General features: G+C 29.9%; 3 protein-coding genes across 3 annotated transcripts in view; 1 reads left to right on the plus strand and 2 right to left on the minus strand.

The window, feature by feature from the left end:
* Positions 1–24,072, plus strand: part of LOC143204904 (amyloid-beta-like protein) — a 299,874-nt gene that overhangs the window by 223,741 nt on the left and 52,061 nt on the right. The gene's annotated exons all lie outside the window — the stretch shown is intronic.
* On the minus strand, positions 10,941–13,958 carry LOC143204913 (putative cytochrome P450 6a14). The gene is made up of 3 exons (XM_076417870.1): positions 12,864–13,958; positions 11,342–11,593; positions 10,941–11,291 (listed from the first exon to the last, which is right to left on the minus strand). The coding sequence occupies exons 1-3, from the start codon at positions 13,915–13,917 to the stop codon at positions 11,128–11,130; spliced, it is 1,470 nt and encodes a 489-aa protein (XP_076273985.1). The 5' UTR covers positions 13,918–13,958; the 3' UTR covers positions 10,941–11,127.
* Positions 18,474–23,601, minus strand: LOC143204916 (putative cytochrome P450 6a14). The gene is made up of 3 exons (XM_076417876.1): positions 22,536–23,601; positions 20,915–21,166; positions 18,474–18,754 (listed from the first exon to the last, which is right to left on the minus strand). The coding sequence occupies exons 1-3, from the start codon at positions 23,467–23,469 to the stop codon at positions 18,591–18,593; spliced, it is 1,350 nt and encodes a 449-aa protein (XP_076273991.1). The 5' UTR covers positions 23,470–23,601; the 3' UTR covers positions 18,474–18,590.

The raw sequence follows: 24,072 nt of genomic DNA on the forward strand, positions 1-24,072 counted from the left end.
CTAAATGTCTCTATCCTCGTTTGGTGTTATCCAAGAGCTATTTCGATCTTGATATGAGACTTTTATATTTCAAATTCAATGTATGCAATTTATTAAAACCATATGAACCATATGAATACCAGAAAAATATGAAGGATAATAGCTATTGAGGAAGTATAGCTATTAAGAATACAAATTTTTACGACTCCTTTAAATAAAGTTTTATTTTATGTATTACTATACAGTAGGAATGATTTTTTTAATAAATCGTTTATATACAATCACATTTAATTCAAATTTAAATACAACTTTAATACTAAATAACTTATTAACATACTTTACCTGTTATCAATAGCAATGTCTATAATAACAAACGAATTGTGGAGTGAAAAGGAAAGTTATATTCGACGCCTCTGTCTTTAACCTTCACAGGAAAAATCGTCTTGTTACTAATCCAGTTTTTACTATGTTAACACTACTGTGTCTAGTAAATGCACCTCACTACACTACACTACACAAGATCAAATGTTTTGATTCTTTTGAGTCTGTGTTCTGTTCTGCTGTTATCCAAGAGTTATTGCGATCTTGATATGAGATTGGAGTCACCTCTCATGTTTCCTTATGATTCTCTTATTTTCCAGGGTGACAGTCCATATAGTTTTCAATACTTCTTTCTGAAACAGAAATTTATTATGTACTGTGATTTTGTTCAATTAACCAATATTATTTTCCTATATTTTAATTTCAATTCTTTCCTATTTTTTACATGTTCCTTCCGACGAAATTTTACATCAAGATTAATTTCGAGTTACTTGAATGATAGCTAAGAATATATCTGAACATAGCTTCTTACCTTTTGAAGTTTGTGGAAAGAAGTGAATGGAAAGTAAGCGGATTTACTGTTGCCAATGATGTAATCAAAGCTTGTTTTTATATCACTAAAAGATTATATTTTTGCGTGCTGAAACTGCTTTTGATATCAGTCCTTTTTTTTTGTCCACAATTACCTCACACACAACAATCACAGAATCATACTTTTTTTAATAAGTTACAATTTCTGCAATAACATTAAATTGTTATTGAATGTTAAGTATATAACAGTATATAATTTTCTGGAACTTTTTCATTGATGTGATGCGTTTTGTTATTCTCCGTAATCAACAGTTCATCGTCCCTGGTATCGTTTCTTCATTTCTTTTATCGCCAGATAAAACCGCGTTTCTTTCTCATTAGTATACGTTATATTGTTTACTAGTAAACTCTCAGGGAACAAGCGGTCTACAGACAAGCTCAGCGCAAGGACGTACATTTTGTTTTGTAACTAAATAATAATTAACTGAATATTATAATAATTTGTATCTTTTATATATATTTAGTTCAGTGATTTTTTACTAATAGATTTGCTATTTGAAAAACGCGACACAACTATAGCACAGTCAGGTTTAAAAAATAATAACTGATCAATATTTTTAATTTTTATTTACCATTAAGTCTATTTTTTGGACAGAATATTCCAATTCTAAAGTGGTGAGGAAGCTCCGCTGATTTCAGTATAATTGAAAATTATTGAGGTAAGCTAGCACGTGCTGTGCGTGCTTACTTTTTAGTGGAAAATTTTAAATAGTAAGGCATATTTTATTAGAAATTTTTATTGTAAAAACTTAAAATAAAAACTGAATGTTATAAACTGTTCAGACATTCTTGATATAAAGCATCATATTTATGGAAAGACAATGAAACTTAATAGTATACGTTATATTATATCAAATATAGAACGCAGATTACCTGTTAAAATTATGTTTTTATAAAGAAACTCGTTAAAGTCTTTTTTTAACAGAATATTCTAATTCTAAAGTGGCGAACAGACTCCCCTGATGTTTGTATTATTGAAAATTATTGAGGTAAGCTAGCACGTGCTGTGCATGCTTACTTTTTTGGGAAAAATTTTAAATAGTAAGGCATATTTTATTAGAATTTTTTATTGCGAAAACTTAAAATAAAAACTGAATGTTATAAACTGTTGGGTCATTTTTGATATAAAGCATCATATTTATGGAAAGACAATGAAACTTAATAGTATACGTTATATTATATCAAATATAGAACGCAGATTACCTGTTAAAATTATATTTTTATAAAGAAACTCGCTAAAATCTTTTTTTAACAGAATATTCTAATTCTAAAGTAGCGAGCAAACTCCCCTGATGTGTGTATTATTGAAAATTATTAAGGTAAGCTAGCACGTGCTGTTTATGCTTACTTTTTTTTGAAAAATTTTAAATAGTAAGGCATATTTTATTAGAATTTTTTATTGCGAAAACTTAAAATAAAAAGCATCATATTTATGGAAAGACAATGAAACTTAATAGTATACGTTATATTATATCAAATATAGAACGCAGATTACCTGTTAAAATTATATTTTTATAAAGAAACTCGCTAAAATCTTTTTTTAACAGAATATTCTAATTCTAAAGTAGCGAGCAAACTCCCCTGATGTGTGTATTATTGAAAATTATTAAGGTAAGCTAGCACGTGCTGTTTATGCTTACTTTTTTTTGAAAAATTTTAAATAGTAAGGCATATTTTATTAGATTTTTTTATTGCAAAAACTTAAAATAAAACTGAATGTTATAAACTGTTTGGTCATTTTTGATATAAAGCATCATATTTATGGAAAGACAATGAAACTTAATAGTATACCTTATATTATATCTAATATAGAACGCAGATTACCTGTTAAAATTATATTTTTATAAAGAAACTAGTTAATGTCTTTTTTTAACAGAATATTCTAATTCTAAAGTAGCGAGCAAACTCCCCTGATGTGTGTATTACTGAAAATTATTGAGGTAAGCTAGCACGTGCTGTGCATGCTTACTTTTTTTGGGAAAAATTTTAAATAGTAAGGCATATTTTATTAGAATTTTTTATTGCGAAAACTTAAAATAAAAACTGAATGTTATAAACTGTTGGGTCATTTTTGATATAAAGCATCATATTTATGGAAAGACAATGAAACTTAATAGTATACGTTATATTATATCAAATATAGAACGCAGATTACCTGTTAAAATTATATTTTTATAAAGAAACTCGCTAAAATCTTTTTTTAACAGAATATTCTAATTCTAAAGTAGCGAGCAAACTCCCCTGATGTGTGTATTATTGAAAATTATTAAGGTAAGCTAGCACGTGCTGTTTATGCTTACTTTTTTTTGAAAAATTTTAAATAGTAAGGCATATTTTATTAGATTTTTTTATTGCAAAAACTTAAAATAAAACTGAATGTTATAAACTGTTTGGTCATTTTTGATATAAAGCATCATATTTATGGAAAGACAATGAAACTTAATAGTATACCTTATATTATATCTAATATAGAACGCAGATTACCTGTTAAAATTATATTTTTATAAAGAAACTCGTTAATGTCTTTTTTTAACAGAATATTCTAATTCTAAAGTAGCGAGCAAACTCCCCTGATGTGTGTATTACTGAAAATTATTGAGGTAAGCTAGCACGTGCTGTGCATGGTTACTTTTTTTGGGAAAAAATTTAAATAGTAAGGCATATTTTATTAGAATTTTTTATTGCAAAAACTTAAAATAAAAAATGAATGTTATAAACTGTTGGGTCATTTTTGATATAAAGCATCATATTTATGGAAAGACAATGAAACTTAATAGTATACGTCATATTATATCAAATATAGGACGCAGATTACCTGTTAAAATTATATTTTTATAAAGAAACTCGTTAAAATATTTTTTTAACACAATATTCTAATTCTAAAGTAGCGAGCAAACTCTCCTGATGTGTGTATTATTGAAAATTATTAAGGTAAGCTAGCACGTGCTGTTTATGCTTACTTTTTTTTGAAAAATTTTAAATAGTAAGGCATATTTTATTAGATTTTTTTATTGCAAAAACTTAAAATAAAACTGAATGTTATAAACTGTTGGGTCATTTTTGATATAAAGCATCATATTTATGGAAAGACAATGAAACTTAATAGTATACCTTATATTATATCTAATATAGAACGCAGATTACCTGTTAAAATTATATTTTTATAAAGAAACTCGTTAATGTCTTTTTTTAACAGAATATTCTAATTCTAAAGTAGCGAGCAAACTCCCCTGATGTGTGTATTACTGAAAATTATTGAGGTAAGCTAGCACGTGCTGTGCATGGTTACTTTTTTTGGGAAAAAATTTAAATAGTAAGGCATATTTTATTAGAATTTTTTATTGCAAAAACTTAAAATAAAAAATGAATGTTATAAACTGTTGGGTCATTTTTGATATAAAGCATCATATTTATGGAAAGACAATGAAACTTAATAGTATACGTCATATTATATCAAATATAGGACGCAGATTACCTGTTAAAATTATATTTTTATAAAGAAACTCGTTAAAATATTTTTTTAACACAATATTCTAATTCTAAAGTAGCGAACAGACTCCCCTGATGTTTGTATTATTGAAAATTATTGAGGTAAGCTAGCACGTGCTGTGCATGCTTACTTTTTTGGGAAAAATTTTAAATAGTAAGGCATATTTTATTAGAATTTTTTATTGCGAAAACTTAAAATAAAAACTGAATGTTATAAACTGTTGGGTCATTTTTGATATAAAGCATCATATTTATGGAAAGACAATGAAACTTAATAGTATACGTTATATTATATCAAATATAGAACGCAGATTACCTGTTAAAATTATATTTTTATAAAGAAACTCGCTAAAATCTTTTTTTAACAGAATATTCTAATTCTAAAGTAGCGAGCAAACTCCCCTGATGTGTGTATTATTGAAAATTATTAAGGTAAGCTAGCACGTGCTGTTTATGCTTACTTTTTTTTGAAAAATTTTAAATAGTAAGGCATATTTTATTAGATTTTTTTATTGCAAAAACTTAAAATAAAACTGAATGTTATAAACTGTTTGGTCATTTTTGATATAAAGCATCATATTTATGGAAAGACAATGAAACTTAATAGTATACCTTATATTATATCTAATATAGAACGCAGATTACCTGTTAAAATTATATTTTTATAAAGAAACTCGTTAATGTCTTTTTTTAACAGAATATTCTAATTCTAAAGTAGCGAGCAAACTCCCCTGATGTGTGTATTACTGAAAATTATTGAGGTAAGCTAGCACGTGCTGTGCATGGTTACTTTTTTTGGGAAAAAATTTAAATAGTAAGGCATATTTTATTAGAATTTTTTATTGCAAAAACTTAAAATAAAAAATGAATGTTATAAACTGTTGGGTCATTTTTGATATAAAGCATCATATTTATGGAAAGACAATGAAACTTAATAGTATACGTCATATTATATCAAATATAGGACGCAGATTACCTGTTAAAATTATATTTTTATAAAGAAACTCGTTAATGTCTTTTTTTAACAGAATATTCTAATTCTAAAGTAGCGAGCAAACTCTCCTGATGTGTGTATTATTGAAAATTATTAAGGTAAGCTAGCACGTGCTGTGTATGCTTACTTTTTTTTTAAAAATTTTAAATAGTAAGGCATATTTTATTAGATTTTTTTATTGCAAAAACTTAAAATAAAACTGAATGTTATAAACTGTTTGGTCATTTTTGATATAAAGCATCATATTTATGGAAAGACAATGAAACTTAATAGTATACGTTATATTATATCTAATATAGAACGCAGATTACCTGTTTAAATTATATTTTTATAAAGAAACTCGTTAAAATATTTTTTTAACACAATATTCTAATTCTAAAGTAGCGAGCAAACTCCCCTGATGTGTGTATTACTGAAAATTATTGAGGTAAGCTAGCACGTGCTGTGCATGGTTACTTTTTTTGGGAAAAAATTTAAATAGTAAGGCATATTTTATTAGAATTTTTTATTGCAAAAACTTAAAATAAAAAATGAATGTTATAAACTGTTGGGTCATTTTTGATATAAAGCATCATATTTATGGAAAGACAATGAAACTTAATAGTATACGTCATATTATATCAAATATAGGACGCAGATTACCTGTTAAAATTATATTTTTATAAAGAAACTCGTTAATGTCTTTTTTTAACAGAATATTCTAATTCTAAAGTAGCGAGCAAACTCCCCTGATGTGTGTATTACTGAAAATTATTGAGGTAAGCTAGCACGTGCTGTGCATGGTTACTTTTTTTGGGAAAAATTTTAAATAGTAAGGCATATTTTATTAGAATTTTTTATTGCAAAAACTTAAAATAAAAAATGAATGTTATAAACTGTTGGGTCATTTTTGATATAAAGCATCATATTTATGGAAAGACAATGAAACTTAATAGTATACGTCATATTATATCAAATATAGGACGCAGATTACCTGTTAAAATTATATTTTTATAAAGAAACTCGTTAATGTCTTTTTTTAACAGAATATTCTAATTCTAAAGTAGCGAGCAAACTCCCCTGATGTGTGTATTACTGAAAATTATTGAGGTAAGCTAGCACGTGCTGTGCATGGTTACTTTTTTTGGGAAAAATTTTAAATAGTAAGGCATATTTTATTAGAATTTTTTATTGCAAAAACTTAAAATAAAAAGCATCATATTTATGGAAAGACAATGAAACTTAATAGTATACGTCATATTATATCAAATATAGGACGCAGATTACCTGTTAAAATTATATTTTTATAAAGAAACTCGTTAATGTCTTTTTTTAACAGAATATTCTAATTCTAAAGTAGCGAGCAAACTCCCCTGATGTGTGTATTACTGAAAATTATTGAGGTAAGCTAGCACGTGCTGTGCATGGTTACTTTTTTTGGGAAAAAATTTAAATAGTAAGGCATATTTTATTAGAATTTTTTATTGCAAAAACTTAAAATAAAAAATGAATGTTATAAACTGTTGGGTCATTTTTGATATAAAGCATCATATTTATGGAAAGACAATGAAACTTAATAGTATACGTCATATTATATCAAATATAGGACGCAGATTACCTGTTAAAATTATATTTTTATAAAGAAACTCGTTAAAATATTTTTTTAACACAATATTCTAATTCTAAAGTAGCGAGCAAACTCCCCTGATGTGTGTATTACTGAAAATTATTGAGGTAAGCTAGCACGTGCTGTGTATGGTTACTTTTTTGGGAAAAGATTTAAATAGTAAGGCATATTTTATTAGAAATTTTTATTGCGAAAACTTAAAATAAAAACTGAATGTTATAAACTGTTGGGTCATTTTTGATATAAAGCATCATATTTATGGAAAGACAATGAAACTTAATAGTATACGTTATATTATATCAAATATAGAACGCAGATTACCTGTTAAAATTATATTTTTATAAAGAAACTCGCTAAAATCTTTTTTTAACAGAATATTCTAATTCTAAAGTAGCGAGCAAACTCCCCTGATGTGTGTATTATTGAAAATTATTAAGGTAAGCTAGCACGTGCTGTGTATGCTTACTTTTTTTTTAAAAATTTTAAATAGTAAGGCATATTTTATTAGATTTTTTTATTGCAAAAACTTAAAATAAAACTGAATGTTATAAACTGTTTGGTCATTTTTGATATAAAGCATCATATTTATGGAAAGACAATGAAACTTAATAGTATACCTTATATTATATCTAATATAGAACGCAGATTACCTGTTAAAATTATATTTTTATAAAGAAACTCGTTAATGTCTTTTTTTAACAGAATATTCTAATTCTAAAGTAGCGAGCAAACTCCCCTGATGTGTGTATTACTGAAAATTATTGAGGTAAGCTAGCACGTGCTGTGCATGGTTACTTTTTTTGGGAAAAATTTTAAATAGTAAGGCATATTTTATTAGAATTTTTTATTGCAAAAACTTAAAATAAAAAATGAATGTTATAAACTGTTGGGTCATTTTTGATATAAAGCATCATATTTATGGAAAGACAATGAAACTTAATAGTATACGTTATATTATATCTAATATAGAACGCAGATTACCTGTTTAAATTATATTTTTATAAAGAAACTCGTTAAAATATTTTTTTAACACAATATTCTAATTCTAAAGTAGCGAGCAAACTCTCCTGATGTGTGTATTATTGAAAATTATTAAGGTAAGCTAGCACGTGCTGTGTATGGTTACTTTTTTGGGAAAAGATTTAAATAGTAAGGCATATTTTATTAGAATTTTTTATTGCAAAAACTTAAAATAAAAAATGAATGTTATAAACTGTTGGGTCATTTTTGATATAAAGCATCATATTTATGGAAAGACAATGAAACTTAATAGTATACGTCATATTATATCAAATATAGAACGCAGATTACCTGTTAAAATTATATTTTTATAAAGAAACTCGTTAATGTCTTTTTTTAACACAATATTCTAATTCTAAAGTACCTAGCAAACTCCCCTGATGTGTATTATTGAAAATTATTGAGGTAAGCTAGCACGTGCTGCGTATTCTTACTTTTTGGGAAAAATTTTAAATAGTAAGGCATATTTTATTAGAAATTTTTATTGTAAAAACTTAAAATAAAAACTGAATGTTATAAACTGTTCGGTCATTTTTGATATAAAGCATCATATTTATGGAAAGACAATGAAACTTAATAGTATACCTTATATTATATCTAATATAGAACGCAGATTACCTGTTAAAATTATATTTTTATAAAGAAACTCGTTAATGTCTTTTTTTAACAGAATATTCTAATTCTAAAGTAGCGAGCAAACTCCCCTGATGTGTGTATTACTGAAAATTATTGAGGTAAGCTAGCACGTGCTGTGTATGGTTACTTTTTTGGGAAAAGATTTAAATAGTAAGGCATATTTTATTAGAATTTTTTATTGCGAAAACTTAAAATAAAAACTGAATGTTATAAACTGTTTGGTCATTTTTGATATAAAGCATCATATTTATGGAAAGACAATGAAACTTAATAGTATACGTTATATTATATCTAATATAGAACGCAGATTACCTGTTTAAATTATATTTTTATAAAGAAACTCGTTAAAATATTTTTTTAACACAATATTCTAATTCTAAAGTAGCGAGCAAACTCTCCTGATGTGTGTATTATTGAAAATTATTAAGGTAAGCTAGCACGTGCTGTGTATGGTTACTTTTTTGGGAAAAGATTTAAATAGTAAGGCATATTTTATTAGAATTTTTTATTGCAAAAACAAAATAAAACTGAATGTTATAAACTGTTTGGTCATTCTTGATATAAAGCATCATATTTATGGAAAGACAATGAAACTTAATAGTATACGTCATATTATATCAAATATAGAATGCAGATTACCTGTTAAAATTATATTTTTATAAAGAAACTCGTTAAAATCTTTTTTTAACAAAATATTCTAATTCTAAAGTAGCGAGCAAACTCCCCTGATGTGTATATTATTGAAAATTATTGAGGTAAGCTAGCACGTGCTGCGTATTCTTACTTTTTGGGAAAAATTTTAAATAGTAAGGCATATTTTATTAGATTTTTTTATTGCAAAAACTTAAAATAAAACTGAATGTTATAAACTGTTGGGTCATTTTTGATATAAAGCATCATATTTATGGAAAGACAATGAAACTTAATAGTATACGTCATATTATATCAAATATAGGACGCAGATTACCTGTTAAAATTATATTTTTATAAAGAAACTCGTTAAAATATTTTTTTAACACAATATTCTAATTCTAAAGTAGCGAGCAAACTCTCCTGATGTGTGTATTATTGAAAATTATTGAGCGTATTCTTACTTTTTGGGAAAAATTTTAAATAGTAAGGCATATTTTAGTAGAAATTTTTATTGTAAAAACTTAAAATTAAAACTGAATGTTATAAACTGTTCAGTCATTCTTGATATAAAGCATCATATTTATGTAAATAAATCATATTGATTCATATTTACAATATTTATATCAAGTCCATGCATTATATTTATCCAAGCTATCTCGTTTTTTTTTGGTTTTTTCGAATTCTCTGTTACTTTGTCTTGTCCATAGCATTTCTAAGTTCATTATTTTAAACGATGTGATATAAAATCTAGAATTTGTCATCAATCGCTTTGTATCGACAACTGATTAGACCTCCAAACTTTATCACTAATATCCTGAAAAACTCTATTATTATTTGATCTTTTCTATTTCTTTCTCATCTTTTTCTATGCTTATTAGTTAACTAACAGTTATCAATTCGAAATCCACTCTATGGGCCCCCGTTTAATTTTATTTTTCATTATATCATTTATGTATCCCTAACCAAAATGATCATCTTCAAACCATCGTAATTTTCACCCGAAAGAAGTCACCAAATAGCTATGTTTTTATATCATTAATTACATTCTCTTTTCCCTGTTTGTTTCACTCTTCCCTTCCTATTTTTTCGCTATAAATCATGGATGGTGGATGATTGTTGGTAAATGTTTTAATTATTGAATTCAATTCAACTCTTGTCAGTGCCAATCACTTCACCCACAAAACGTTACTGCAATTTTTGCTACTATTCTTGATTGACAAACTCCGATTGATGGACTGAAATCATATTACACAATCAATCAATCTAAGGAAAGAATATCTAATTTTTCTCACACCCTTTGCACACTTTTTTTGTGCAAGAATAATTTTATTCTTTGCTGCCTTATGTTTTCCAAAGCTGATATTCTTCAACATTTATAGAGTTTTAAGTTGATATGATGACATCTCAAAATAATGTTAACATTACTGCAAAAACCATCTGATTGAAAGCACAAAAGGCAGATTTTTTATTGCTATTAGTTATAAATCTACAACTCTTTCGGGGTGAATTTATCGCATATGATAATTCCTATTTGATGCCGGTGAAAGTGTTTCCCTATAAAGAAAAGAGATATTGTAATTTTTAAAACTTTAAATATTTAATCTAAATTTACCTTTATTCTCTTATATTTTAAATCCAATGTAGGTAATTTATTAAAACCATATGCAGTAGTAAACGTAGTAAACGTAAATAAAGTTTTATTTTATGTAAAAATATACAGTAGGAATTATTTTTTTAATAAATCATTTATATACAGTCACATTTAATTCACATTTCAATGCAATTTTAATACTAAATCACTTATTAACTGACTTCACTTGTTAACAATAATAATGTCTATAATAAGGGAAAAGGGAAATCATATTCGACGGATGTCAAACCAAATGTCTTCTTTTATCGTCAAAAGCCCGCCTCTGTCTTTAACGTTCACAGGAAAAATCGTCTTGTTATTTAAGACGAATACGAATTGTCTTATTAACGTTACTAATCCAATTTTTACTTGCAACAGGCCGAATTTCATACCTAAAATGAGTGTTTACACGCGCACAAACAACTTTAACTATTTACATTACCTATACAAATTCGAGGTCCTTCTCCAAAGGGCAGGAAACTACAATCCAATCGTTTTGCTTTATTTTCTTCGTTAAAATTTTCGGGATTAAACTGCTCGGGTTGGGGATAGTACTCTGGATCCATGTGTATACCATAAATGGGGATTTGAACGCGAACTCCTTCTTCAATCAACAAGCCCGTTCCAGGAATTTTATAGTCTTTGGTACAGACTCTGGGTAGAGCGGCTGTTGCGGGATATTTCCTCAAGGTTTCTAAAATGTGTGTTTATTTTATTTCAGTAAAATAATTCTTCACCACCACATTTAATAGGCAATAAATACGGTAAGGTAGAATCGCCAGATATCATCCCTTATTTGTAAAAAAACGGACATTCGAACATTAGGTACATTAAGTGAGCTTGAATTGTATTCATAATAATTATATTACAAGTAACAGTCAATAAGATCTACAAATGGACTAGGGATTGTAAAATACAGCTTAATAGCTCCAAATCTGTTCATGTTAATTTTTCATTGCGTTATGAAATGCCAAAAACCTAATTATATCCCTTCACGGATGCCCGATTCCTCAAGCAGAATCAGTTAAATATCTTAAAATATGGTATGTTGGATGGTAGATTAAATTGCAAACATCATATTAGACAAAAAACAGAGCAGAATAAAGTTAAAGTCAGGCAACTCTACTGGCCAGTCAGAAGATATTCTCATCTTGACCTGTGGGGTCTAAATATAGGGCTTCACTAAAACATCAAACCAACTAGTAATCCAACGCACCCAAAACAAAATTCTACGATTAATTACCAATTCTTATCGCCACGTAACCAACGAAAAGTTGCACGATGACCTCGAAATTAAATGGATAAACGAATTGATCCAATATTTCGCCTTTAAACATGAAATATGGTTGCTAAATCACAGGCAACGTGGAAAATATACAGCTACTGGACAACACGCAGAAAATCAGAAGATTGAAGCGAACCAAACCACACGAATTTGTTTAGTGTATAAATGTATTCTTGACATTAGCTTAAATAATTTAGTTTTATTTGAATTTGGGAAATACATACTGATATATTAATCATGTACTCAAGTATAAACGAACAGTAGTAATAAGTTAATTTGAAAATTAAGATTTTACTACAATACATATCTACTACTTTACATATCTAATGTAAGATTTTGGAAATTTTCCCTTTTTCCGAAATCGATTTTCTGCTGTATAAGTTTTACAAGCCTTTGAATTGTTAATCCCTAGGACGTGGTATGTTTTTTTTTTGAAATTTTAGTGTAATTAATTATGTAACTAGAGCTTACCCTACACTTTACCATTTTCTCTGGGTTCTGTAAAACTCTGTGCGTAATGCTTGTGAAAATCACTTAATTACAGTGACGGAAATATGATAAAAGTGCATCTAACAAAAACATGAAAAATCCGAAAAAACTTTTCCTCCAATCAAAAACCCTTTATCAATTTATCGAATTTTCACAATTAAAAAATAAAAATTTAAAATAAGGTTCCAACCTTTCACAACTTTATCCAAATACACCATCTCTTGAACAGCTTCATACACTAACTGGCCGTGATACTTCGACAAAACCTCCTCTATTTCACCCCTCAGTTTGTCCTGTATTTCCGGATTTCCTGCCAGTTCCAGTAAGGCAAACTGTAAGGCATTCGAGGACGTTTCAAAACCGGCAGTGAAGAATATATATGCCTGAGCCGTGATCTCTTCTAAGGTTAAACCGTGGTCATCGATTTTCGTGTCGAGCATTAGTTGAAGAAAGTCTTTTCGGTATATAGCATTAGTCTTCCTGTAATCGATCATCCTTGCCACGAAATTGGAGAAGAACCGGCTGATATCACGTCCTTCCGATCTGTATCCGAGGTAGGCCAAGAGGTTCCAAGGAAGAACTTGAAGTAGCACCAATTTCAGTCGACTTCTTTCAAAGATTTTCTTCCCGTATCTTATGAAGATGTCGTCAACATTTTGTAAGGAATCACTTTCGATGCCAAACGCGCAGTTACCAATTATATCGATAGTGTACCGTGACAGGACATCTTTGATATCACAAAGTTGATCGTCATCAACGGATTTCCCGACAACAGCGGCCATCAGCTCGGCTTTTTCCAACAAAATTTGATGCATGATCTTTATTTTACCCGATGTAAAAGTGGGAGACAATTTGGCTCGAAGACATTTCCATCTCTCGCCCTCCAAATTTAACAAATTCATACTGAGGATGTCTGCAGGCGTGTGATACAAGCCCCTACTGAGAAAGTGTCTCGCGTCAGCTTGTAAGATGTGTTTTATGATCACCGGATCGATTGGTATGTAAGTTGGTTTAGTATACGTGAATATACCCCCATGTTTCAACTTAAGTCCTTTTAGGGTTCTGTATCTATCCAAGACAGAACACGGGAAGGGCTTTTTCCCGACTATTAATTTCTTGATGTTACCAAAAAGCAAGTCCGTCTTGATTCCGTGAATTCCACGTCGTTTCCAGTAATTCTCCAACCATATTAAATATGAAACAAACCCGATTGTCACACCTGCTACCAAAACTATTATTAACATTATTCCACGCCACTGAATCTATATTTTACGTTACCTTTGCCTTATATAAGCGTTTATTTCACAATCGCTTATATGTAATCAAACTAAAGGAGCAAAGGTTTTATCATTTTTTTTATTTAAAATTACACGCTAATTTTAATGAACTTGTTGACATTTATTTAAAAAAAAAATATTTCATTTATTTGTAACATACCGGTTGATTGCTACATTCCATACGACAGATGTCAAATTGTGAATGTGGGTAATAAGTAGCGTTGGAACTATCGACTGAAAACAGTCCAAAACAGTCCTAAAATAGTCAAAAAAACCAGCACGATTCGACTGTTTTTTTTTTTTTCATTTCGTGAAGTCAGACGAAGATACACGAACCCTTTCCTGTATATATTATGAGAGGAATGGACGGAGATAATTGCTTGGACCAGTTAATTTTAAATGTGCTTATATTTTTCAACGGTAGTATAAGCGAGACGGACATGTACATATTCCTTCACGTACTAACTTTAAAATAGAAAAGAAAAAATTACTGAATACTATTGACACGCAATTTATAATTTCATTTTAGACGAAGTAGAATTACTTTTATATTTGAATGTTCTGTGGATCTGTAAAAAGGAATGGAATTTTTCGATGGAATAGAATAATACCCCACAAATATTTTATCCTATTTTAATGTATTAATTGCTATTTTTAAATAATATTCAATATTCAATTTTAAATAATATTCTAAATACTAAACAGAACCTACTAAATAAAAATTAAACATAAACCTAATCATAGAAAAAAAACTAATCCTTACTATTACATTAACAATCTTGAAAAACATCGTTCCAAAATGCTGCTATACTAATATACAATATATTGTTATTTACAAGCAAACCACCATAAAATCATAAGACTATTTTATTACATATAAATCTATGTAAGCATAAATTGGGTATATTTTTGTCAAGGTCGCGTCTAGGACGACAGAACCAGAACGTTAAAAATCAGTCGAATGAAACTGGTAGAACCTAAAATAGTAACTAAAAGTACACTACTAAAACAGTCAATAGTAAATAATAACAAAATCAGTCGGACCGAAAATAGCGACTGAAACAGTCACTAGTAAAAAGTAGTAAAATCAGTCGAACTGAAACAGTCGACAGTAAAAAGTGGTCAATTACTAAACAGTCGATTGTCGTTTTCAGTCGATAGTTCCCAACGCTAGTAATAAACACAACAAACATCTATTTTTTTATATTACGTGCTTGTATTTATTTTGATCAATTTGCTTGATTTGCATTTATTTTGGCCTCAGGGTCCGCTACCTGGCCCAGGCGACTCGACAAATGTTCTAATCAAACTAAAACAAAACAAAAGTCGTTGCCACCGCCGGAAATCAAACCGACGGCCGCATATGTAACTACTGCTCCATAGAGGCAGTTGCCTGTAATATTTCTACGGCTTCTCATATGATATGGTTAGTGCTTAAAAAGCAAACTGAACGGCTTTTGCACTGAACAACTTCAGTAAGGAAACCCTTACTAAAATCTCCTCAAAAACCCCTGAAGGGTATCCCGCGGTGCGGTCCCTACTTTCATCATCAGCTTACCCAAATAACTTCAAAGTATACAATTACTTGTCTGTACGTCACCATAATATTGAAAGAAATATCCTCTAACTCCTAACCGTTGAGGAGTTGTGCATTCCGTCGTATCAGCTCATCAATAACATTATACACAAATATCTGATTATTTTAGATAAAAAATATGTGAAAACTTTGTACGTGCCTTTGAAATTTGAGGGTCTCCCTCGATTTCCTTGGATTCCACCATCAGATCCTGACTTGGTTCCAATAGGACCAACTCGGAAGTGCATTCTTTCGAATAAGAATGTTAAAAAACAGTCCACAGTTGACGAAGAAATCGTTGAACATACATAAAAAAATATACAGTCGAACATAGAACCTCCTCCTTTTTTGAAGTCGGTTTATCAATACTCATATCAATAATTTCATCCGATTTGTTAGGCTTTCACTAGAATTCGTGGTGATTAGCAGTATCTATTTAGGATTATGTGGAAAGGGTGACTGTAGATAGTACTAGTTATAAGAGGCTGTCCTAGATATCCTGGTCCTTAGCTCTCCCCGGCTGGTTATGCCTCAAGAATGTTTTCTTCCGTGTATCCGTTCCTCCTATACTACTAATATGACCTAACACAACCCAACCTACCTATTAAATTTGATGGCTCTCGCATTTCTCTACATTTTTCTGCTACAAAATAATAACTAAAGTCCAACGGCTCCTGTATTAATTTGATAATAAAATGTATTACCAATTACTTCAATCTGATATTGAAGTACATGTAATAAAAGAAACTGAAATATCAGTCCAACGTGAATTAACAGTTAAAAAGCGTAATGGACCGAGTTCGGCAGCATAGTACAAGTATTTCAAAATAAAGTCCTGGGAAGTGTTGGATACACTCAGATACTACAATTAACAATTGCTTACACCGACATATAAAACATGAGGGAAGACTCCACCACCATGTAAACACAAATGCTACAACTCTTGTACATCATTGAACTAAGGCGCAGGCTCAAGAGAACCAAACTATGTGATCTAGTGTAGTTGTGTAGTGAAATGCACTATATGGTAAAAACAGTGTAAAGTGCCTACTAACTATATCATATTGAAGACTAAGCAAGGGCCAATGGGTCTCCCTAAATAAGTGCCTAGATTTAAGTTACTGTAGAGACAAATTGTGTTAGTCAGCAACGACTAATAATAATATATTAAAAAATATTTATTTTCTATTATTTTGATTATTCACATCAATAGACGATTTAAAAAAAGGATAAAATTAGTCAACAGTATCTACTAAGTCTTTCATCACGACAACCCTAGACCACACACATTCATTACTTACTCGACAGAAATTGAAGGGGATTGGCTAGAAAGTTTTGCTCCATCCACCATATTGTCCGGAGCATATGCCATTCAAGTACCATTTGTTCCACTTTCAGAGAAACTCTTTTAATTGTATAAATCTGGTTCAAAATAGGCTTGTAAAAATCACTTCTAACTCATAACTTCTCATTATCAAAATCTCAATTCTGCTGTGACATAATTATTTTACAAGAAAACTCGTAAAAAATCATCGACCAAAACAACACGTATATTATAGATGTTTGAAACGTATATTAATATATTCTCTTAAAAAAAACATAAAAAAGAAGACTACTTTTTCTAGAACCCATTATACATAAATTGATATGAAATAACAAAACAATTTATTAACTTTTTGTTTATTATAGTTACTAATTATAACTATCATTACTATATATTCGTTATTTTGTATTCTGAAAACAAACACTGTCATTAAAAAATTTAATATTGTATATATATGTTGTGTTTATATATATATATATATAGTTGTCAAAGATCAAAAACTCTCGATATTAAATCATTCATGAAACTAAAAAGCATATGCATTACAAATATTAATACACTTTGAAATCAAATCCAACATAAATTGTCATCACCTCAAAACACTTGTAGCATTTTCAATAATACACGAGACCGCTGTTTAGAATATCATTGTAATTATCATCTTCTTGAAAACTGGTAATGTACCAAATGTACGTCACCAATAGTAGCTCATAAGCTTCCAAATATGTTATTGAACCAATTCACTGAACTCTTAAACTCTTACTTTTCGGCTAAAATATTTAGAGACAATCGGACCAAACCTACTCAACATTAAAATAAGTTAAAACACACATCACAAGTCGTGTATTGGGTCATTTTTTTATCTACTTTTCATGTGATATATCACAAACGGTGACATTTGCTGATGATACTGATAAACATGGTAAGAAGTATCTGGAAAGAACAAAAAACAACCAGCCAATTGAAAGAGGCATTACTCTGACGTAATTATTTTCCTATAAAACTGGTCAAAAGTCATCGACCAAATCATCGCATATATCATTAACGTTCGAAACGTATACTAATACTTTATCTGAAAAACATAAAAAAAGGATTCTACTTTTTCTAGAACCATTTATATGTAAATTGATATGAAATAACAAAACAATTTAATTTTATTATTTTGGATACTATTTATATCTATGATTATTAAAACTATTTATTATTTTGTATTTACTAAAAATTGGTACCAAAAATTGTTTTGTAATGGGTGCAGAATACTGCTGTACATTTGGTGAATATGTACGCTTTTCATTTTCTGTGGCAACGTTATGAAGATAATAGAAATCATGTAGATAATTACTACTTTTGCTCGATAAATTTCGTCGATATAAATGCATGAAAAGATAACACAGTATGAACATCATGATGTATCATCAGTGTTGAAGCCAAATAACAATATTTTTTATTATCATAAATACTTTTCATAAATTATATATTATTTCTTATTACCTTTGAAAGCTTAAAGCTTCTAGTATATCCTAACGTCTGATATCCTATCAATATTTTAACACTAAATTTTTTAAGGACATCTTGTGTCTTTTTCTAGTTATCAAAAATCAAAAACTCTCAATGTTATGTCATTTATTAACAAAAGGTATGTATATCAAATGCAAAAATATATAATAGAAAATAAATTAATACACTTTTAAATCAAATACATGAATTATTAACATCGAGGATATGAGAAAAAAAAGGAAATTATATTCGACGAATATCAAACCAAATATCTCCGTTTATTGTCAGAAGCGCTCCACTGTCTTTTATCTCCAATGGAAGAACGGTTTTCTTATTTAGAGTGAAGCTGAATTCTCTTATTAACGTTATTAATGCAATTTTTACTTGCAGCAAGCCAAATTTCATACCTAAAAACAATTATTTGCGTATTACTTTTATTAATACACCGTAAATTACAGTAATATATCACGAAATTAATTAACCACATGGTAGCTAAAAATAAAAATATTTCAAACAATATTCCACAAATGTAAGAAAAGGAATTAACATGAACTCAAAATATACCGAGAGAGGAAATTATCACTCTAAAACCAAGTTAATTAATGTAATAAGCATTTCGAATAATGCATGTGCCAGTTGTTTAGAATATGATTGAAACTATTGTCATCTTGAAAACTGGCACATCGCCAAATGTAATAATCGCACAACCAATAATAGCTCACAAGCTTCCACACATGTTACTGAATCATCACTAAACTCTTAAACTCTTACATCTCAGCCAGATTATTAGAAATATTTAGAGTTAAACAAGAGGAAACTTACTCAACAATAAAAGAACAATATATTGAACCAATTCTTTATCTACTTTACATGTAGTATATCACAAATGGTTACATTTGCTGGTGATACTACTATACATGCTAAAAAGTATCCGGAAGGAACAAGAAGCAACCAGAAAATTGCAAGAGGCAACTAACAATAGCAAGGAGCAACAATAAATAAATAACTGTTTGGATATTAATGTTGATGCGAAACTTCTTTAGAAAAAAGCATATTAAAACATAATAAAAGGCATTTATTCATCAAAAAGACAATATGGACATCAAGAATCCAGTTAAAAATTCTCTTGGAAGCACCCAAAGATGATATGAATCAATATTTACACCAGTACCTTCAGATAGCGATTGTCATTCAGGAATTCAAGGTAATCGCAGAGATATGAAAAGGCAGTTGATTCTCATGTTGTCCCTGAAGTATTTCAAGTACAACGCAAAATTAAAACAACTATACAAATTTACAGATTCGGGTCAATTTTTGGATACGAGCAGATGAGAACGATTCTTGACGAACTCAGATCTTCAATCCGTGTGTCAAGATTGGTTTTAGTTTTCTAGCAATCTCTATGCTCTTGCATTAAGGATAATTTCAAACTTGTTTTTGTCCTTGTTTTGTGAGTCGCGTATTTGTCGCACTTTGATTTTACTATATTATACACAGAGAAGCCATGGGTACCAAAAATTGTTTTGTAATGGGTGCAGAATAATGCTGTACATTTGGTGAATATGTATACTTTTCATTTTCTGTGGCAACGTTATGAAAATAATAGAAATCATGTAGATAATTGCTATTTTTGCTCGATGAATTTCGTCGATATAAATGCATGACAAAATAACACAGTATAAACATCATGATGTATCATCAGTGTTGAAGCTCCACGTACTCCACGTTGAAAGTTGCCCACCCATTGCCAATTGGTCTGTTGGGGTACAAAAAATGCTTTCAGAACTGCGTCTTCATCACCGGCAATGTAAGCGAATTTGTTATAGAATGGAGTGATTAGATTCGCGATCTAAATTCATCGAGGAATCAGCATCGGCATCGTTTCAAAATCTTGTTCACAAGTTTTTCGGTAACCACAAATCACCAGATTGCAAGTTACTATTCGACAAATGGGTTGCTCAGGTCCAAACCCGTAGTAACAGGTCATAAAAGTGAGTTCGCGCGGCACCCACTTTGCACAGAGCTTTCTCATACCCAAATATTTGTGAATGGTATGATGCACACGTTCAGTTGATATCTTTAGAGTGTGTGCTATTTCATTCAATTTCAATTTACGGTCATTCAAAATCATTTTGTGTATTTTTTAAATGTTTTCGTCAGTAACAACCTCTTTTGAGCGTCCAGTGCGTTCACCGTCTTCGGTGCTCATTTCACCACATCTAAACTTAGCATACCAATCCTTGATAGTCATTTCTCCTGGGGCAGTGTCCGAAAACTCGGCATCAATCCAAGTTTTTGCTTCAACTGTATTTTTTCCCTTCAAAAAGCAATTCCGAAATTCCTTATTATCCATTTTTTTCACGATAACAAAAGTTGCTTCACTCAGAATGCTATAATTCACAAACTAATGATCCGACAGCTGTCAAATTTATACATGCATCTTCTGAGGGTTAGAGCTAACTAAAAAACATATGGATTTAATTCTAGTAGCGTCATCTATGTATCAGGCCGGGGACTTTTCAATTGACCTGTTATTGAAAAACTTATTATTTATATGTTTATATTACCTATACACATTCGAGGTCCATCTCCAAAGGGTAAGAAAGTACAATCCGGTCTTTTCATTTTATTTTCGTGGTTAAAATTGTCGGGATTGAAACTTTCGGGTTGAGGATAATATTCTGGATCCATATGTATGCCCCAAATGGGGATTTGAACTCGGACTCCTTTTTTAATCAACAAATCAGTTCCGGGAATCGTATAGTCTTCGGTACATACTCTGGGCAGAGCGGCTGTTGCAGGATATTTTCTTAAGGTTTCTAAAATATTTATATACGTTTTATTTTTGAGAGAATCTCTTTAATTGCTGCATTTTTTAAAGAAGAAATTTACAGTATTTTCTGAATTTAATATTATTAAAAGCTGTATATTAGGTGCTTGCATATATCCATCATTTTTTACAACATTTTTCCATATTTTATGAAAACACCCGATATTTTATGAAAAGAACGATGTTGGTTTTTAAAGTTAAAACTGAACCAGGCCGTGCTGCATCGATATGACAGGATGACTTTGTTTCTACTGGTCCTTCTTCCAACAATACATCGTTAAATTTGTTAAACATCTGCAGTAATATATATATATATATATATATATATATATATATATATATATATATATATATGTATATTTATATATATAAATATATATATATATATATATATATATATATATATATATATATATATAAATAACTATAAGCCTAAATAACAGCACTAACAAAATACAGGCCCCTAATCCTAATAGTCAATTATGAGTTTATGTTCACTATTCCTATATATAGATGATATAGCTTATATACGTTTTTATAACATGCCATTCAACATCGGTCATTTTCGAATAATGGTAAGCTCAAGAAAATGTCGAAGTTTCATGTGTTTTCAACTATTTGTTTTATGAATTTTAGTGCATTTAGTGAAGTATTTGTCTCCTTTAAACTTTTTCTCAGAACATTTTGTAAAAATAAACCTAGCGAGCTGAGAAATTGTCTTTTTACACGGAAATTACTGAAACAAAGCTATGACTCGAAAACAGCCCAAAGCAACTAAAAGCAAATAATTCTATAAAAATTATATAGAAGACCTATTGAATAATGTAGTAGTATTATATTTTTAAACCTAACATAAGAAACTAATATTGAAAAGGAATAAAATGAAGTCTCATGACGTAGATAACACCTTATAGACATAATAAAGCTAACACTCAGAACATTATTCCAGCAAGATATAATGGATGTTTGTGTCAAATGATAAAAATACATAAGATGTGTAAATACAAATTTAAAAAAGCAGCTCGAAGCAACCAAGAGCAATGATTCTTCTATAAAAAATATTGAGTAATGCAGTCTTATCATATTTTTAAAACTAACATCATAAAAAAACATCAGTAAATAATATTGGAAATAAATAAGTGAAGTCTCATGACGCAGATGACGCCTTATAGACCTAAAAAAGCCAAGACTCGGAACAGTGTTGGAATTGTCCAAAGAAAACAGCAAAGATTTTTTTGTCGAATGAAAAAATAACATCAACTAAAAGAAGAAAGCAGCCTAAAGCACCAAAACTTAGATAGATTTCTTAGATAAATCGGATACCTATTAAATGATGTAGTATTATTATATTTTCAAACCTTTAACAACTCTATCCAGATACGGCATGGCTTGAACTGCTTCGTACATCTCCGACTGATCATGATGCATCAACAAAACCTGTTCGATTTCGGCTCTTAATTGTTCCTGTACTTTTTGATGCTTAGATAGTTCCAGCAGGGCAAACATCATTGCGTTGGAAGAGGTCTCGAAACTAGCATTGAAGAAAATATAAGCCTGAGCCGTTATCTCTTCTATAGTCAAACCCTCGCCTTTCTCTTCTCCTGGGTCATTAGTTTCAAGCATTAATTGCAAAAAATCTTTTCGATATATCGCGTTTGTCTCCCGATAGGCTATCGTTCTCGCGACAAAGTCGGAGAAGAACCGGCTTACGTCGCGGCCATCCGATTTGTATCCGAAATACGCCAGGACGTTCCAGGGTAACAGTTGAAGCAGCATCAATCTCAATCGTTTCCTTTCAAATACCTTACGTCCGTATTTTATAAAAATATTATCAAAATGCTCCAACGAATTGCATTCAATACCGAACGCACAACTACCGACTATATCGATAGTAAACCGTGACAGGACATCTTTGATGTTACACGGGCGATCAGCAACAACAAATTTCCCAACAACACCGGCCATTATCTCAGCTTTCTTCAGTAAAGTTTGATACATCATCTTTATTTTACCCGAGGTAAAAGTGGGAGACAATTTGGCGCGAAGACATTTCCATCTCTCGCCCTCCAAATTTAACAGATTCATACTGAGGACGTCTCCGGGCGTATGATACAACCCCCTACTGAGAAAGTGTTTCGCGTCTGCTTGTAAAATTTGTTTTATGATCACTGGATCTATTGGTATATAAGTTGGTTTGGTGTACGTGAATATACCTCCGTGCTTCAATTTAAGTCCTTTTAGTATCCTGTATCTGTCCAAGACAGCGCATGGAAAGGGTTTCTTTCCGAACATAAACTTCTTGATGTTACCAAGAAGCAAATCCGACTTGATTCCGTAAATACCACGGCGTTTCCAATAATGTTCTAGCCATATTAAACGAGAAACGAACGCGACTGTCACAATTACCACAAGAACTATCGTCAACATCATCGTAAGCCACTAAAACATGTCGCGTTACCCCTGCTTTATATAAGGGTTTATGCCACAATCATCAAAACTGGGGGCAAAAGTTTATCACTTTACTAATTATTAGGTATTACAAAATATTAATTTTGTTGCGAAGATATTGCTTTGTTAGCATTTGTGTTATAAAAATGTTAAAATGTATTAATATACCAGGATTGCTTACTACATTTAGACTTCAACCTAAGCACTATATTGATGTTTATAGTATAGTATAACGTATAGTTTTGATAACACACCATATATACACAAACCAATGGAATAGATATTATTTTATAAAAGTTTATCTTTGTTTCGTTTTGCTAATTAATTTTGGGCGGTCAAACGCATGTATCAACATTAAAAAAATATTTAAATGTTTATATTCGTCTTATCGCCGTGAGTACGTTCAACTACCAAGTGAATTGGGGTGCAGAAAACGTCCAGAAAGAT

This window comes from Rhynchophorus ferrugineus, unplaced genomic scaffold, assembly GCF_030347505.1.
Source record: "Rhynchophorus ferrugineus isolate W39M unplaced genomic scaffold, kcgeb_rfMv2 rfM11, whole genome shotgun sequence".
NCBI lineage: Eukaryota > Metazoa > Arthropoda > Insecta > Coleoptera > Curculionidae > Rhynchophorus > Rhynchophorus ferrugineus.

Bases quoted from the DNA above. Each gene is read 5' to 3' on its own strand.
- LOC143204913 (XM_076417870.1), bottom strand. From the start codon at position 13,917: ATGTTAATAATAGTTTTGGTAGCAGGTGTGACAATCGGGTTTGTTTCA. The intron at 11,594-12,863 runs GTTGGAACCTTA...CACACATTTTAG, and splicing joins TTTGGATAAAGTTGTGAAAG to AAACCTTGAGGAAATATCCC. The intron at 11,292-11,341 runs GTAATGTAAATA...CACTCATTTTAG, and splicing joins AGGACCTCGAATTTGTATAG to GTATGAAATTCGGCCTGTTG.
- LOC143204916 (XM_076417876.1), bottom strand. From the start codon at position 23,469: ATGTTCGGAAAGAAACCCTTTCCATGCGCTGTCTTGGACAGATACAGG. The intron at 21,167-22,535 runs GTTTGAAAATAT...TAAATATTTTAG, and splicing joins TCTGGATAGAGTTGTTAAAG to AAACCTTAAGAAAATATCCT. The intron at 18,755-20,914 runs GTAATATAAACA...AATTGTTTTTAG, and splicing joins TGGACCTCGAATGTGTATAG to GTATGAAATTTGGCTTGCTG.